The sequence below is a fragment of the Chiloscyllium punctatum genome, chromosome 4 (genome assembly GCF_047496795.1).
Source record: "Chiloscyllium punctatum isolate Juve2018m chromosome 4, sChiPun1.3, whole genome shotgun sequence".
Classification (NCBI taxonomy): Eukaryota; Metazoa; Chordata; class Chondrichthyes; order Orectolobiformes; family Hemiscylliidae; genus Chiloscyllium; species Chiloscyllium punctatum.
Window position 1 is genome coordinate 18,294,597 of NC_092742.1, and position 16,892 is coordinate 18,311,488.

The window sequence follows — 16,892 nt, forward strand, 5'->3', positions numbered from 1 at the left end:
GTTCCTGACAGTCTTAATCTTCAGTTATACAGAACATTCATTTTAGATGTTGAATATTAAGTTACTGTGAATCCATGCCCAGAATTCTCCAATAAAGTACAGTATTTGTCACAATCTTATTCTGATCCTGTACCCCTCTACATGGCAAGCTCAAAGCCTGGAACAAACTGCCCAGATATTTTTTTCTCTCACTTCACAGATCAAAATGCAACCAATTCACACACCAGCTCAACAACTGAGCTCTGCAAACTGGTCTGCTGAGCAGACTCACTGTCTCTATTACAGTTTGTGGATAACCTATTGCTCTTCTACTCGAGCTCTGATCTCAAAACTATGGCACAGAGGACAATCTGTTGCAATGTGGTATAAATGCAGGACAGTACTGACCAGAATAATGAGAAAAGCCCAACCACAAAGGGGGAAAAAGTGAATGAATTAACAGATATATGCACGAGACAGGATTTAGAGTCATTAATTAAATTGGTAAATTCAGACAAGCTTTTCTTTATGATGCTTTAATGGATGCTGAAGTACTAATTATTCCAAGGTACTGGAAGAGTTTAGTCAAGTCAGCTGCAAACAGTGAATGTAAGTCTGAATGCTACGGTGAAAAACATATTCCCAACCCCCACAGCTAACTCAAGCTGTCTTTCCTTAACTTTAGCTCCACCACGAATCATTAATGTTCAGTTCTGCAAATGATCACAGATCGACAATCAAAAAGACACCATGCACCAAGGTTTCACGAGACAATGTTTTTACTATGCTCTGTAATCAAATGTATATGATAAGAACATAAAAATGGCATAGAGAATGCAGCCCATCAAGTTTGCTCCAACACTCAATACAATCGTGGCTGATCTTGGGTTTCAAATGTATTTTCCTGCTCAGTTGCTATAGCCCAGGATTCCGAGAAAACAGAAACCTATTTACTCCAATCTTCCAAGGTATAAACAATGGAGTATCCACATTCCTCCAGAGTAAAGAATTCTAAAGATACACAAAAACTTTTAATTAAGTAATTTCTGCTGATGGGAGTCTTCAATGATCAAAGCCTCATCTTCAAAATGTTTCCTAGCCCAGTGGGAATCTCTGAGCATCTATCCCATCAAGATCCTCAGGATCCTATGTCTCAATATCATTTCCCATTCTATCAAACTCCAGAGAATAAAGGCTTAAAATTTACTATCCCACAGAAGGTAACTCACTTTTAAGTTTGGCCACCCATAAATATAGAGAACAAAACAGGTTTTCTGCAACTGCCTTGCAGAAATCTCAATTGTAGCAAGACAATTAATTTTGCAAAATAAACAGTTATATATCCACTTTCCCTGCAATTCAGATCAAGAACTCTACCATTTGGGGCAACAGGTTCTGGGAGTTTAGTTGCTCATGTCTCAACTGTTTTTAGCTGTTTTAATTTCCTCACTCATTTTAGCCCCTGGGTTCCCCTTCATTTCTGGTCTTCAACGTGTTTTCCACTGTGAAGGCAAACAAGATATTTGAACAACGCATCTATTTACTCACTCCCCATGATAATTTCTTCTGTGGCTGCTTTAAGGGACAAACGCAGACTTAAGCTAGTCTATCCCCATTAAAAACACAATTTTATATTTCTGGCTAATTTAATAAAAGTCTTATTTTACATTTCAAACTCAACATTTGGTGGTTTTTCTACAATAGTCCTAAATCCTAAGACTTGCTACTATTTCTTAATCTAATTCTATCCTTAACATTTTTTTTGTTTTCCTAATGAAAAATATTTTTGTTAAACATTTCCAACTGTTCCGTTAAACTTTTCTAACTATTAACCACTTAATCCTTTAATTTAGTTAGCTAGTTATTCGTGCATATCCAAGTAATTAGCTTTCTTGTTTGTGATTGGAACCCATCATTTTCAAATTTAACAAGGTCATGACGATTACCACTTTGTGAAGTAGTTAATATATTACTTTAATCAGTCTAATAAATAGATCAAGATAACAATAATCCTAGTTAATTCCACATCATATTGCTCCAGGAGATGGTCACAAAATATTTTACAAACTCATCTTTTGAACGGTCACAGTTTGAAACATTAAACTTCCTGTGAGCTGTCTTGCCATTCAGAACAGAAGAATCTTGGGAGTACTCGTCCACAGATCTCTAAAGACAGCAAGGTAAGCTGGTAGGGTAATTAAGGAAGCATACAGGCCTGGGCCTTTATCAGTCGAGGCAGAGATTACAGGAGCTTGATGGTGCTGTACAGGACTTTGGTTAGGTCACAACTGAAGTACTGTGCACAGATCTGGTCATTGTCCGAGAGGACAGGTGTGATTGAACTAGAAGGAATGCAGCGATTCACCAGAATGTTGCCTGGGATGGAATGTTTTAGCTATGAATAGAGTCCAGATAGGCTAGGGTTGTTTTCCTTAGAGCAGCGAAGGCGGAGGGAGGGGGAAACCTGATTGAGGTGAAGATTATTATGAGGGACCTAGACAAGGTGAAGAGGAAGCAGCTGTTCCCTTTAGTTGAAGGGTCAAAAGTAGGAATATAATTTTAAGAGGAGGGTAAGTTGATTTACAAGGGATTTGGAACATACAGCCAAAAGTGTAGAAGAAATGAGAAACTTCACAACCTTGGGAAAGTACGTGGATGAGCACTTCAAATGTCCTAACATTCAACGCTACAAGACCATAAAATAGAAGAGCAGAATTAGGCTGCTTGAACTATCAAGTCTGCTTGACTATTTGATCATGGGTGATAGGTTTCTCAATCCCATTCTCTTGTCTTCTTCCCCCTAACTCTTGATCTCCTTGCTAAATCAAGAACCTGTCTTAAATACACAATGACTTGGCTTCCATAGCCCTCTGCAACAATGAGTTCCACAGGTTCACTACCCTCTGCTTGAAGAAGAAATTCCTCCTCACAACAGTTCTAAAGGGTCACCCCTTTACTGAGGCTGTGCCCTCAGGTCCTAGTCTTCCCTACTTCATCATGTTCACTCTATCCAGGTGTCTCAGTATTCTCCAAATTTTAAATCAGATCCACCCTCCTCCATGGGGTTCCTCAGCCTTCGGCTCCCTAATCAATTGTGCCTTATTACCAATCAGTAAATCCAGAATTTCCTGTTCCCTAGGAGGTTCTACTGTAAGAGACTCCAAAAAACCCATCTTGTAGACATTCATGAATTCCTTTTGAGATCCACTGCCATCCTGATTTCTCCAGTACACCTGCATATTAAAGTCCCTCATTATTATTCTAATAGCCCTTTAAAACATGTATTTTCCATTGCCAGATAATTGTTTTTGGACCATGATGAGGCCTGTTGACAACTTCCATCATGGTCTTTTTCCCATCAGTTCCTCAACAATGCCCACACAGATTTTCACATTTGACTCAGTTTTTGCTATCAATTTATTTTCATTTCTTACTAACAAGGCAACCCTGGCCCTTATACTCATCCTTTTAACAGAATGTGTATCCTTGGATATTCAGTTAAGCTGATCCCATTGTTGCCTTATTTGTGATACTTACAAGATCTTACCTGCTAATTTCAATATGCACAAGCTCAGTTACCTTGTTTCGTACACTGTGAACATTAAGCACAATACCCTCAGTCCTGCGTTGACTGCCCAGTTACCTAACATCAGGCACATCAAAGTCTTGACCCTTTTCATAATCTGTCCTATTACTTGTTCTGGAAATTTGAACATCCTCTGCAGATCCCTTCTACTTTTGATACTTTCCACATTTTTCAATTCACCTAAACCACAGGCATACACAAACTAGAATGCTGTCTTCACTAAATCAAAATACATTATTATTAGATACTGATTAAGTTTGTGACCTCAGTTGATTTATTTTTTCCTCTTCTGATCAATAGGGAAGGTGTCCCGATAATACTAAGGTGATACAATTAAATGAGCATTTCAACATGGGCCATGGATCAAACAAACAAACAGTCTTAATGACAAAAGATAAGTTACCCACTGATTCATTAAGGTTTTGGAAGCAAGTTCATATACCCAAGACTTCTAGCTGACAAAGTTTCCACTTTCACAATTCCTCACATTTCAAAATTTTGTTTACTGACATTCTTATGGATAACTGAACAGACAGACAGACATTTCACCATTTTGCTAAGAAAAAACATTTTATTAGGAAAATGGATACAAAGTTATGACAGTTCAATCATTACTCTTAGTCTAGCATAAGGATATCCAAAATTTTGTAAATTAGCATGCCAGATCCTAAACATCAAAAATCTCACTTAGAATACAATATTCTTTTCGAAGAAACCCATCTTAATATTAGTGATAGGTTTCATAAAAATATTTTAAGGAAAGAGGAAGTAAAAGGCATTTTATAACACTAAGTTAATTCACATTAATATTTATATTAAGCAAATTTAAGAATTAAATAGTTATCACATTTGCATCATATCACACTACAACGCCTGTGTTGCAGTCAGTTAATTAGTGTAGATCAAACACTATCTAGTTGGAAATGTGTTATTCAGGCTCAGATGTAGCAACTTAGATGCTCAGTGTTGGGTTGCAATCAAATCAATGTTTGTGCGAATTACTTCTTTTTTCTTGGGAGCAGAGCAGGAGAAGTTGCCTCCAGGTATGGGAACTGCAAGTGAAACAAGCTAACCCCCTCAATCTTTGCCCCACTCATAAGTAATTGAATACATACTTGTACTTCTGAAAGAAGTTTGGAGCTTCAAAGAGTTTGGACCACTCCATTTTACCCATTAAAATTTCATCTGTGATCGAAAGACCTGTGAGGAAACAAAGTGGATTCCTTACCTCTACTTAATATTGTAATATTAGAAGGACTGAAAGGCGCGACTGGAGGCTTAGAAAAAGTTTAATATAGTAGCTTCCAAAACAAGCCATAAAATTACTGATGAAATTTAATTAACTGAGAAATCAATACATTTACATTCTCCACAGATGCTATTATTGGCATTGTTTTTAGTTAAAAGAAAATTACTCACCCTGCTTAAACTCCTCCATCATCACTGCACGTGTAGATGCAGACACGTTGTATGTAGAGTTTTGTTGTGGATAAGCTGGCGTGATTATTGGCATGAGATGGTATCTATCACTTGGGTTAACCTATACACAAGATAATGACAGTTGCTACAGCTAAGTATACAATTCATCAAAATTAAGAGTCAATAGAATATTACTTTGTGAAATCTCTGAAAGCATATCTAATTTCAGATGGTTATTTTTAAAAATCTTCAAGATAATGGCAGGATAAATTATTGCATGCTTTTGACAGAATCACAAAGCAGACAGGCAATTTGGACTTACAGGTTTATCCCCCATATGAGCTTCTTCCTACCTTATCATCACAGCCTGTTAAGAGCTCCTGTATTACATACTAATTTCCCCTTCAAAAACATGGATGCTACGTTTCAATTGTTACAAGAACTAATTTTGCAAGTATAAACTGAAGAGTTAACAGTTGATGAAGCAGAGTTATTTTACACAAGTAAAACTGGTATTGGAAAGCAGTTAGTACTATATATTCAAAATAAATTTGTCCATCAATCCCCAATTTCCTACACTGGATATTTAACTTTTACATACTCAATGTATTCTCACCAGAATGACTTTTTTAAAAAGCCAACAATGAATGAACAGTGTACTAACGACCTTTAGGGAGAGAAATAAGCCTTCCTTACCTAGTCAGGTCTACATGCCACTTTGGACACACAGTAATGTGGCCGACTCCTAATTACTCTCTAAGCAATTAGGATAAGCAACAGCAGTGGAACCCACAACTCAAGAGCAAAAAGATTCAAAGAAAAAGTGTCTACCTCCAACAACATCAAATCAACACTGCTGCACTCCAAGCTCCTAACTCACTATAAACATACCCGAGGATCCCACACTGGTAGATTCAGATTGCAGTCCTCTGGCTGTTTTAACAAGACAGGATTAGGCCATTCCCTGTCAAGAGAAAATAATAGTATTGATATTTCAGAATCCCCCTAAACACATGCGATAGAGCAAAAGCACACAGTTGACATCAGTTTTGTCTGAGTCACTGATGTGCTGCTTGATAATCATTTCTGGTTGTAGTATTAATGCAATTTCACAATTGATTATTTTACCAATTTACGCAGTTATGATGGCTGGACCAATTGGTGGTTCTAAAAATTTGTTTTGTTACGTTAACAAGACAGATATGATGCAGAAGCGATTTTTTGGATTACTTTGCTCACTTCACATCTAGCAAACATTAAATCTACATTAAGTTACAATATTTGAACATTAAATTATTAAAGTTAATCTGTAGAGTCCTCACCAATCACCCCACCAGCATCCACTTGCAGAGGATCATTAGCTACCATTTCTGCCACCACCAGACATATTCCCCTCCCCCCTCCTTGTCAGTCTTACACAAGGACCATTCCCTCCAGGACACCCTTGTCCACTACACCTTTCACTCCCAACAAACCATAACTCACCCCACCCCCCCACCTCTGCCGCCCCTCAAGTCCCATCGCACCTTCCCCTGCAACTGTAGAAGATGTAACACCTGCCCGCTTACTTCCTCCCTCCTATCCAAAGCCCCAAATACACCTTCTAGGTGAAGTAGCACTACCTGCACTTCACTCAATTTGTTGCTCAATATTTTCTCCTCTACACTGGGTAAAACAAAGCATAGACTGGATGACCACTTCACCTAACATATACATTGAGCTTCCAGTTGCCTGTCATTTGAACACACTATACCTTGTTTTCCGACCAACATCTGTGTTTCAGGCTTGCTGCAGTGCTGTAGCAGAGTTTGGCACAAGCAGGAAGAAGAGCACCTTATTTTCTGCTTGGGAACTCCATAGCCTTCTGGACTCAATTTAAACTTTGAGGTACCTTCTCCCAAGTCTTTACCCCTACACCGGCTGTCATCACATGGACTGCTATCACACACACAACCCATTGTTAGCCATTAATAGTCCCCATTAGTAGCTATTCCTAAAGGCTGGCATTACGTCTATCCAACCAAACTGGCAAGTAAACTTCAATATAAAACAACACTTTACATTGTTTAACATAAAAACAGGGGCAGCACAGTGGCTCAGAGGTTCGCAATGTTGCCTCAGTGCCATAGACCTGGGTTTGATTACAGCCTCTGGTGACAGTGTGGTGGAGTTTGCACATTCTTCCCGTGTCTGCATGAGTTTCCTCTAGGTGCTCTGGTTTCCTGCCACAGTCCAAACATGTACAGGTTAGCTGAATTTGCCCATAGGGACATGTAGGTGAGATTCATTAGTCAGGGGAAATATAAAGTAATAAGGTAAGGGAATGGAATGGGAATGGGATACTCCATAGAGGGTCAGTGTGGACTTGTTGGGCCAAATGGATAAATTAGTTAGAAAAACAGGAGGAATGCAGGTGTAAAAGTGAAGTACGTTTCTGAGTAGTAACAAAAGCAGATAAAACTTGTATAGACTACACTTGGAAATGACTGCCTTCATAATACTAAAAGCATATGGAAGTAATGGAAAAGGCACAAACAAAAAAGTTTGCTACCATTATGCCAGTATAAAGAAATCAGCAACCAGGAAAAATCTGAAAAGTCCAGAATCCTTTATTCTTAGAAAGGCTTTTGCTAGCCTGTTTCTCAACTTTACCAGTCTTAGTTCTGCATGCCAGCTTACCTGTACACAAAAATGTACCAATTGACCAGTCTCTACAGTCATTTTCAGGACAATGTTTGAGAAGATTTTGGGAGATGAGGGTCAGAAGATGGCAGAAGACTTTATACTTTGAGATAAAAGGTTTTATTTCACACCTGAACTTCATAGCTCTAAAATTTGATGAAGTCCCTTTGTCTGGATTCCATACTAGAGAAAATAATTGCCTTGTGGCAACTCTAGTGGAATTTTAAAAATAATTTTTAACTACTGGTTTGATCACTCCAATTTAAAAATGATGAGTACACAACATGGAGACTATTACCTGTAGACAACCATACAAATCTGAGCAGAAATGAAATGTGACACGCATTATTTTTATTGCTAAATCACGTTGGAAATAAGATCCACAGACAGCAATACTCACCATTTTGAAAATACCAAAAAGAACTTGTGTACAAGAATGGAAGCAACAGCATTGGGGTACAGTTGACATGTTCTTGCCACCAACATTGCCCATGACACGCCACCCAGAAAGCCTAGTATGTTTGAGTAAATGTTGTGGCCTGTTTAAAAACATACAGAATCCTTTTTAGCATAGTGCAAGGGTAAATTATGTCAGTCACCTTTTTAAATTTACAATTGAACTTGACAAATTCTTAGCCGTCACTCCAACTGAGTTCAGTTGCATTGGTGACTCAGTATAAGCTAAATCCTTCCATCCAACCGGCAGCACAGTGGCTCAGTAATTAGCGCTGTTGCCTCACAGCACCAGGGTCCCGGCTTTGATTCCCACCTCGGGCAACTGACTGTGTGGAGTTTGCACATTCTCCCTGTGTCTGCGTGGGTTTCCTCCAGGTGCTCAGGTTTCCTCCCACAATCCAAAGATGTGCAGGTCAGGTGAACTGGCCATGCTAAATTGTCAATAGTGTTAGGTGCATAAGTCAGGGGTATATGTATAGAGTAGGGGAATAGGTCTGGGTGGGTTACTCTTTGGAGGGTCAGTGTGGACCTGTTGGGCTAAAGGGCCCATTTCCATACTGTAGGGAATCTAATCTAAAAAGCACGCATGCCCTCTGGTAAGACACAGATCAGAGCCTGACTTGCGAACAGGCTATACATGACATACACAGTGGAAAACTGAGGAAATGTGGGAAAGACTGGAGAGGTGAATAGAAAGGAAGATAGGTAAGTAAAAACCAGAACGCATGCTGGCTGTAAAATACAATGGCATTGTTACTCTCAAAAGGGCAAAGCAAAGTTGAGCATGACCAAGTATCAAACTCTCCAATTAACAAATGAAGGCATATGTTACACTTTCATTAAATTGGCTTAAGATGGATAAAGATTCGAGCATTTTAGTCTCAAATTGGTTTTCACTTAACCCTTCACAGAAAAACTCTACATCGCGAAATATTGACTACCCCATGGGGGTTAAACTTTTTCCAGTTATGAAATTTGCTATTTTATATATATTTTACATGGATATAATAAATATAACTTTTGTTAGTACCATCATACTCTAGCTCTAGCAGTTTGTTCTTTTATAGACATCAGGGAGACCATAGTTTAGGGCTCAAAGTGCTGTGTTACTATGCATACCTTTGAACTAGGAGGCCAGGGTTCATATACCACCTGGTCCAGAAGTGTGTAATAATCTCTCTGAACAGGCTGATTAGAAAACACTTGGATAGCACCTTTGTTGGCCACCTCCCAGTTAACTTAAAGGAAGTTTTCACTCAAGACTCCAGATAGTCATGGGCTCATCACTCCTGTTTTGTCAATATCCAGGTAAAACAGGCATGCTGCACAAGCCTCAGGAACAAAGTCAGAGTTAAAAATCTTTCATCAGGAGTGGTTGCTATTGCTTCTGTTGTTTTGTAAGCTACAATAGATGCACAACCTAAAAGTTAATGTAATTTAATACTAGTTTTAGAGAAATTTACCTAAACACTGCAAGTTATAAAATCTCTGAATTAATTCAATGCTTGGCTGAATCCTGCACACTGCAAAGTGATTTTGCATAAGCTGCCTCCAGCAACATAAAAACCAACTGCAGAACATAGGTTTAATTAAAAGGCCTTCACAACACAACAGCATGTTACATAGGTAGTCATTTGGCCCAGAGTCCGCTCTGTATTACATCACAACTGATCAGATAACCCACAACTCCACTTTCCTATCTTGTCCCCAAGCCCCTCAAATCCCTTAGCTGATTAGAAATCTCAGCCTTCAATATACTTAAACAACCACAACAGCTCTGTGGTAAAGAATGCCACAAATTCACTATCAGCCCTAAATTGACAGCCCATTCTTGAGACTGTGTTCTCTGGTCCAAGCTTCCCCTCAAATGGAAAACAATACCTCTGCACCTATCCTGTCAAGCCCCCTACGAAATCTGATGTTTCAGTAACGCTATCCTTTATTCTTCTGAATTTCAATCAATCAGTATTACTCAACATGCCAGCAAAAATAACCAGTCCTTCCACACCCAAGATCAATCCCCTGAATCTTCTGACTCCCTCTAATGTCAGTACATCTTTCCTTAGATAAAGGGGTCCAAAACTGTCAAAAGAGCATTGCAGGTGTGGTTTGATAAGAGCCTTGCATAGCAGGACCTCCCTACTTTTTATAATCGATTCTCTTTGCTTTTTGTTACCTGAACTTGTACGCTAGCATCAAATTTATGCACAATTTCCAAAAACCCTCTGCTGCAGCCTTCTCATTTTTAGGATATTAAGCTTCTCTATTCCAACTCCCACTATATCTCTCACTTTCCTCCAGCAAAATGCAGTAGCCAAGGTTCTATTCACTCACTTATCCTGTCTCTGCCTGCAGATCCATTATCTTCCCACCATTTTGTCACCTGAAAACTTGCCAATTGCATTTTTGTTTCTACTGTCCAAAATATATATTGTAAAGGGACCCTGATCCTATCGGACTATTACAGGGAGACAACTAGTGGTGATTTAGCCAGAGGGTCACCATGTCTCAGGGAATGGGAAGAGATTGAGGTAACCTCACCCCAAGCCACTAGTCATGTCGCACTCTGAATTAGAGACCAGCCCTGTGGTCCTCTGGAGCTACAGCTACTTTATTATGTATTGTCAAGAACTTGTGCCCCAGAACTAATCCCTGTGACGCTTTACTAATTACACACTGCCATTCTCAAAACTCACCCATTATCTGGTCTCCAATTGGTCAGCAAATCCTCTTCCTATACTTATATACTTCCACAAGACCAAGAGTTCTTATCATAAAGCCTGATGAGCAATATCTTTTCAAAAGCATTTTGGAAATCTATTACTCCTATTTTGAATAAGGGTGTTACACTGGCAGCTTTTCAATCCTGTGGGACTGGCCCAGATTTTCATAAGATTACTGCCAATGTACTGTCTTTTTTCTGCAGCTACTTCTATTAATATCCCAATCAGATCCAGGGGAATTATCAGCCTTTAGATCCATTAGTTTCCCTAGTACCATTGCTCTTGCGATAGTTATCACATTTATTTCCTCCATAAATTTTGCCCATGTAAAAACTTTTGGAATGTTACCCCTACCCCTATTGGTGCAAATTATTCATTCATAATCCTCCTAACATTACTTTCATACAGGGTATTAATCGGGTATGCAACTGGGAGGCTTGAACAAACAAACAACTCAGAACTTGCTGTGCACCCAAACACATTTCAGTGATCAGAGGAAAGAACTGGTTTTATGTGAACAAAGAGCTGCACCAATCTTACCGCCGTCCAAATGAACAAAGGTAAATCACTACAAATTATGAATTTAGCCTGATTAATTGCTTATTTCCATAGCAGCAATTCATCTACAAACTGAACAAGACCAGTGCATTAGTAAAACGACTCATTTCTGCTTAATGTGTGAACGGAGTCAGTACAGAGGATGGATTTTTTTGTGCTCATGAGTCCTTACCTGCCAATAGCACATTATCCAACATGAGACTAAGTTTAACACCATGAAGACATGGCAGAAACAAATTTTAGAATCAACCAGGGTCAAGTTGGGGGTGGAAATGCAGATGCATTCATCCCCATGTTTTGCTCCGCTACATTGATGACTGCATCAGTGCCACCTTGTGCTCCCAGGAGGTTGAGCACTTTGTCAAATTCACCAACACATTCTACACCGACCTTAAATTCACCTGGACCATCTCTGACACCTCTCCTCGACCTCTTAAAATCTCCTTCAATGGTGACTGACTCACTGGCGTTTTCTACAAACCTGACTCCCATAGTGACCTGGATTACACCGCCTCCCAACCTGCCTCCTGTAAAAATACTATCCCGTATTCAGAATTCCTCCACCGCATCTGCTCCCAAGAGGACCAGTTCCACCACAGAGCACACCAGATGGCCTCCTTCTTGAAAGGCTGCAATTCCCCACTGTAATCCCAGCCCCCCCACCTCAAAAGTGGTTGATGATGCCCTCCAGCACACCTCCAACAGCAACAAGGAGACAACCCGCTAGTCCTCACTTTCCACCCCACCAACCTCCACACACATCGCATCATCCTCAATCATTTCTGCCACCTACAAACAGACCCCAGAGGTATATTTCCCTCCTCATCCCATCCGCTTTTCATAAAGGTTACCTGGTCAGGTCCACGCTCCCATCAACCCACGCTCCCCTCCAGGCACCTTCCCCTGCCACTGCAGGAATTGCAAAACCTGTGTTCACACCTCTCTCCTCGCCTCGTCCAAGGCCCCAAAGGAGCCTTCCACATCCATCAAAAATTCACCTGCACTTTCACACTTCATTTACTGTATCCGTTTCTGCCAATGGGGTCTCCTCTACATTGGGGAGACAGGACACCCGCACCAATCAACCCCATTGTCCCCTGACCAAACACTAACTTCCCCTCCAAGGGCATGCAGGTCCTGGGCCTCCTCCATCGCCACTCCCTTACCACCCAATGCCTGGAGGAAGAATGCCTCATCTTCTGTCTCGGGACCCTCCAACCTCATGGCATCAATGTAGATTTCACCGGTTTCCTCAATTTCCCTCCCCCCACCTTGTCCCAGTTCCAAACTTCTAGCTCAGCACCATCCTCATGACCTGTCCCAACTGTTCATCTTCCTTCCCACCTCTCTGCTCCACCCTCCCCTCCAACCTATCATCTTTACTCCCATCTCCATGCACCTATTGCACTCTCTGCTACCTTCCTCCCAGCCCCACCTCCCTCCCATTTACCTCTCCACCCCTGAGGCTCCCAGCCTCATTGCTGAAGGGCTTTTGCCAGAAATGTAGATTTTCCTGCTCTAGGATGCTGCCTGACCTGCTGTGCTTTTCCAGCACCACACACTTGCCCCTCAACAATCAGCAAGGCAGCCTGTGAGAGAAACCACAGGGGATGGGGGAAATACTAAACAAGTATTTTACATCAGCGTTTACTGTGGAGAAGGGCTTGGAAGATATCAAATGTGGGGAAATAGATGGTGATTTTTAAAAAATGTCTGTATTACAGAGGAGGAAGTGCTATAGGTCTTAAAACGCATAGAAGTGGATAAATCCTCAGGACCTGACCAGGCATACCCTAGAACTCTGTGGGAAGCTGAGGAAGTGATTGCTGGGCCCCTTGCTGAGGTATTTTTATGATCAATAGTCACAGATGAGGTGTCAGAAGACTGGAGACTGGCTAACATGGTGCCAATATTTAAGAATGGTGGTAAGGAAAAGCAGACAACTATAGATCAATGAGCCTGACATCGGTGGCGGGCAAGTTGTTGGAGGGAACCCGGAGAGACAGGACGTACATATATTTGGAAAGGGAAGAACTGATGAGATAGTCAACATTGTTTTGTGCGTGGGAAATCATATCTCACTAACTTGATTGAATTTTTTTTTGAAGTAGTGAAAAAAGGACTAAGGTGATCAGAGTGGTGATCTATATGGACTTCAATCAGGCAATTGACAAGATTCCTTATGGTAGACTGGTTGGCAAAGTTTAATCACGCGGAATACAGGGAGAACCAGCCATTTGGATACAGAACTGGCTCGAAGGTAGAAGACAGAGGGTGGTGTTCAAGGATCGCTTTTCAGACTGGAGACCAGTGACCAATGGTGTGCCACAAGGATCGGTGCTGGATACACTGCTTTTCGTCATTTATATAAATTATATGAATGTGAACATAGGGGGTATAGTTACTAGGTTTGCAGATGACATCAAAATTGGAGGTGTAGTGGACAGCGAAGAGGGTCATCTCAGATTACAACAGAATCTGGATCAGATGGGTCAGTGGGTTGCAAAGTGGCAGATGGAGTTTAATTTAGATAAAGGTGAAGTGCTGCATTTTGGGAAATTACATCTTAGCAGGACTTACACACAATGTATTTAATCCTCAAAAAAAAAGGTTCTTTGAAGAGGTGACAAGTAGGTTAGACCAGGGAAACCCAGTGGATGTGGACTTCCAAAAGGCCTTTGATAAGGTGCCACACGGGAGGCTGCTGAGCAAGGCGAGGGCCCATGGTGTTCAAGGTGAGCTACTGGGATGGATTGAGGATTGGCTGTCTGACAGAAGGCAGAGATTGGGATAAAAGGTTTTTTTTCAGAATGGCAGCCGGTAACAAGCGGTGTCCCGCAGGGTTCCGTGTTGGGGCCGCAACTGTTCACATATATTAATGATCTGGATGAAGGGATGGGGGGCATTCTAGTGAAGTTTGTGGATGATACAAAGTTAGGTGGACAGACAGATAGTACTGAGGCTGCAGAAGGATCTAGACAGTTTGGAGTGGTGGTCCAGGAAATGGCTGATGGAATTCAATGTGAGCAAATGCGAGGTCTTGCACTTTGGAAAAAAGAATACAAGCATGGACTACTTTCTAAACGGTGAGAAAATTCGTAAAGCCAAAGTATATAGGGATTTGGGAGTGCGAGTTGAGGATTCTCTAAAGGTAAACATGCAGGTTGAGTCGATTAAGAAAGCAAATGCAATGTTGTCAATTATCTCAAGAGGGTTGGAATATAAAAGCACCGTTGTGCTAGTGAGACTTTATAAAGCTCTGGTTAGGCCCCATTTGGAGGACGGTGCCCAGTTTTGGTCCCCACACCTCAGGAAGGACATACTGGCACTGGAGCATGTCCAGCGGAGATTCACACGGATGATCCCTGGAATGGTAGGTCTAACATATGAGGAACAGCTGAGGATCCTGGGATTGTATTCATTGGATCTTAGAAGATTAAGGGGAGATCGAATAGAAACTTACAAGATGATACATGGCTTGGAGAGGGTGGACGCTAGGAAATTGTTTCCGTTAGGCGAGGAGACTAGGACCCGTGGACACAGCCTTAGAATTAGAGGGGGTAAATTCAGAACAGAAATGCGGAGACATGTCTTCAGCCAGAGAGTGGTGGGCCTGTGGAATTCATTGCCGCAGAGTGTAGTGGAGGCTGGGAAGCTAAATGTCTTCAAGGCAGAAATTGATAATTCGTTGTGCCATCAAGAATTTAAGGGCTACGGGGAGAATGCGGGTAAGTGGAGTTGAAATGCCCATCAGCCATGATTGAATGGCGGAATGGACTCGATGGGCTGAATGGCCTTACTTCCGCTCCTGTGTCTTATGGTCTTATATCAAGGTAAAATATGCAACAGAAAATCAGAAACTAATAGCTAAGGAAAGTTAAAAGTATTAGGTCAAAAGGAAGAGGCTTACAAAAACCTAAAGGCTGGAAGGAATTTAAAACTTGGCAAAAGGAAGATAAAAACTTTATAAAATTCTTAAATATGCTGCCTTTATAAAGACAAAGGTGAACTAGACAGCAGTGTAAGAGCTTTTTTCAATATGTAAAATGGAACAGATTAGCAAAGACAAAACATGGGTCCAATAGAAGCATAGAATCATACAGTACAGAGGCCATTTGGCCTATCAAGTAAGCACTGACAGAAACCACTCACTCAATCTCCTCCAACTCCACTTTCTAGCATTTAAATGTTATTATATTTCAAGTGCCAAAATGCTTCTTTGGTGGAGGTTTCCGGCCTCAGCTCCCTCCCAGGCAGTGCATTCCAAATTCCCACCACCCTCTGACCAGAAGGCAGAAGTTTAAACCAAGCAGTAAGCAGCTTAGGTTGTCTGGGAAAATAATTTTTCTACCAGGGCGTGGTAGAAACATGGAACATGCTACGTGAGGGGGTGCGGGAAGCAGGTATTCTGGCAACATTTAAAAAGCATCTGGATGAGCACTTAAGATGCCAGGGTATGATAGGTTATGAACCAAGTACAGATGAACATAATTAGTGTAGGTTGGTACCTGTTGGTCAACATAGACGTTGCAGGCCAAATGGCCTGTTGTATACCGTATGACTGACTGAATGAAACAAATTTTCCTCAAATCCCTAAATCTGTTGCCGTTCACCTTAAAAGCATATCTCTTATCAATGAACATTTAACTAAGGCGAACAGTTGCTGTCCATGCCATTCAATTTTATACACCTCAATCAGGTCCCTGTTTGATCTTCACTGCTCTAAAGAAAACAGCCCAAGTTTAACCAATAGAGACAGAAGAGTTTACAAAGGGGAAATAGTGAAATAACAAAAAAAAAGTACTTTTTTTCCTGTTGTGATGCAAGGTGTTTTAAATCAAAATGATGTATTTTACTAAATCCCGAGAAGGCATTATTTTTAAAAAGGTCAACATCATTTGAACAGAGACCCAAATCTTATTCCGAAGTAATGTGATTTCATTCAGCTGAGGAGGACGCCTGCAGGGTGAATGGATAGTTTTTAAACTTTAACTGCTTGTAATAAACAGAGCAAACAAATTAAGGCAATTTGTTTAGCTTTAACTTCAGAACCGACGGTTCAAGTTCAGTTCAGATTTTCTTCCCTTGCAAAAGAACATTTTCCATTTCAATGCAAGGGAAGAAGTCACCTTAGCAGAAACAGTTGCTAATCTTCCCAATTGGCAGAAATGAGAAAGATTAGGTCTTCACAACGGTCAGAGATTCATGCCATCAGCCTCGAAGCAGAGTTGAAAAAATGTCTCAGCAATTCACAGCAAAGAAACTGGAAAGCATCATTTAAGATGGTAAAGCTGAGAGAAGAGTGGGACTGGTCTGGAATTGGGCATGGGTTAACAGGTTGAAACTTTGTTTCAATGCTTACATGATCTTAATATTAAACATATGACATATCAAGCTACATTTCGTTCAGATCTAATTTGTTCAGTATTATCAGCTGGGATCATAACAGAAGGAAAATAATTTTGCTCAGAAAGAGATCCAAAGTTGGA

The 16,892-nt window shown here is 40.7% G+C and overlaps 1 protein-coding gene across 6 annotated transcripts in view; it reads right to left on the reverse strand.

Annotated features, from left to right (window-relative positions):
• The window catches only part of LOC140476097 (poly(A) polymerase type 3-like), a 104,265-nt gene that overhangs the window by 35,726 nt on the left and 51,647 nt on the right, over positions 1–16,892 (reverse strand). For 5 of the 6 annotated variants that reach the window (XM_072568163.1, XM_072568162.1, XM_072568166.1 and 2 more), the window contains 4 exons: positions 8,067–8,205; positions 5,876–5,948; positions 4,985–5,105; positions 4,681–4,765 (listed from right to left, as the gene is read on the reverse strand). In XM_072568163.1, coding sequence (XP_072424264.1) covers positions 4,681–4,765; positions 4,985–5,105; positions 5,876–5,948; positions 8,067–8,205 — 418 coding nt within the window. Of the gene's footprint in view, positions 1–4,680; positions 4,766–4,984; positions 5,106–5,875; positions 5,949–8,062; positions 8,206–16,892 lie in introns of those variants that run through there. The other variant, XM_072568167.1, reaches the window with a different exon arrangement.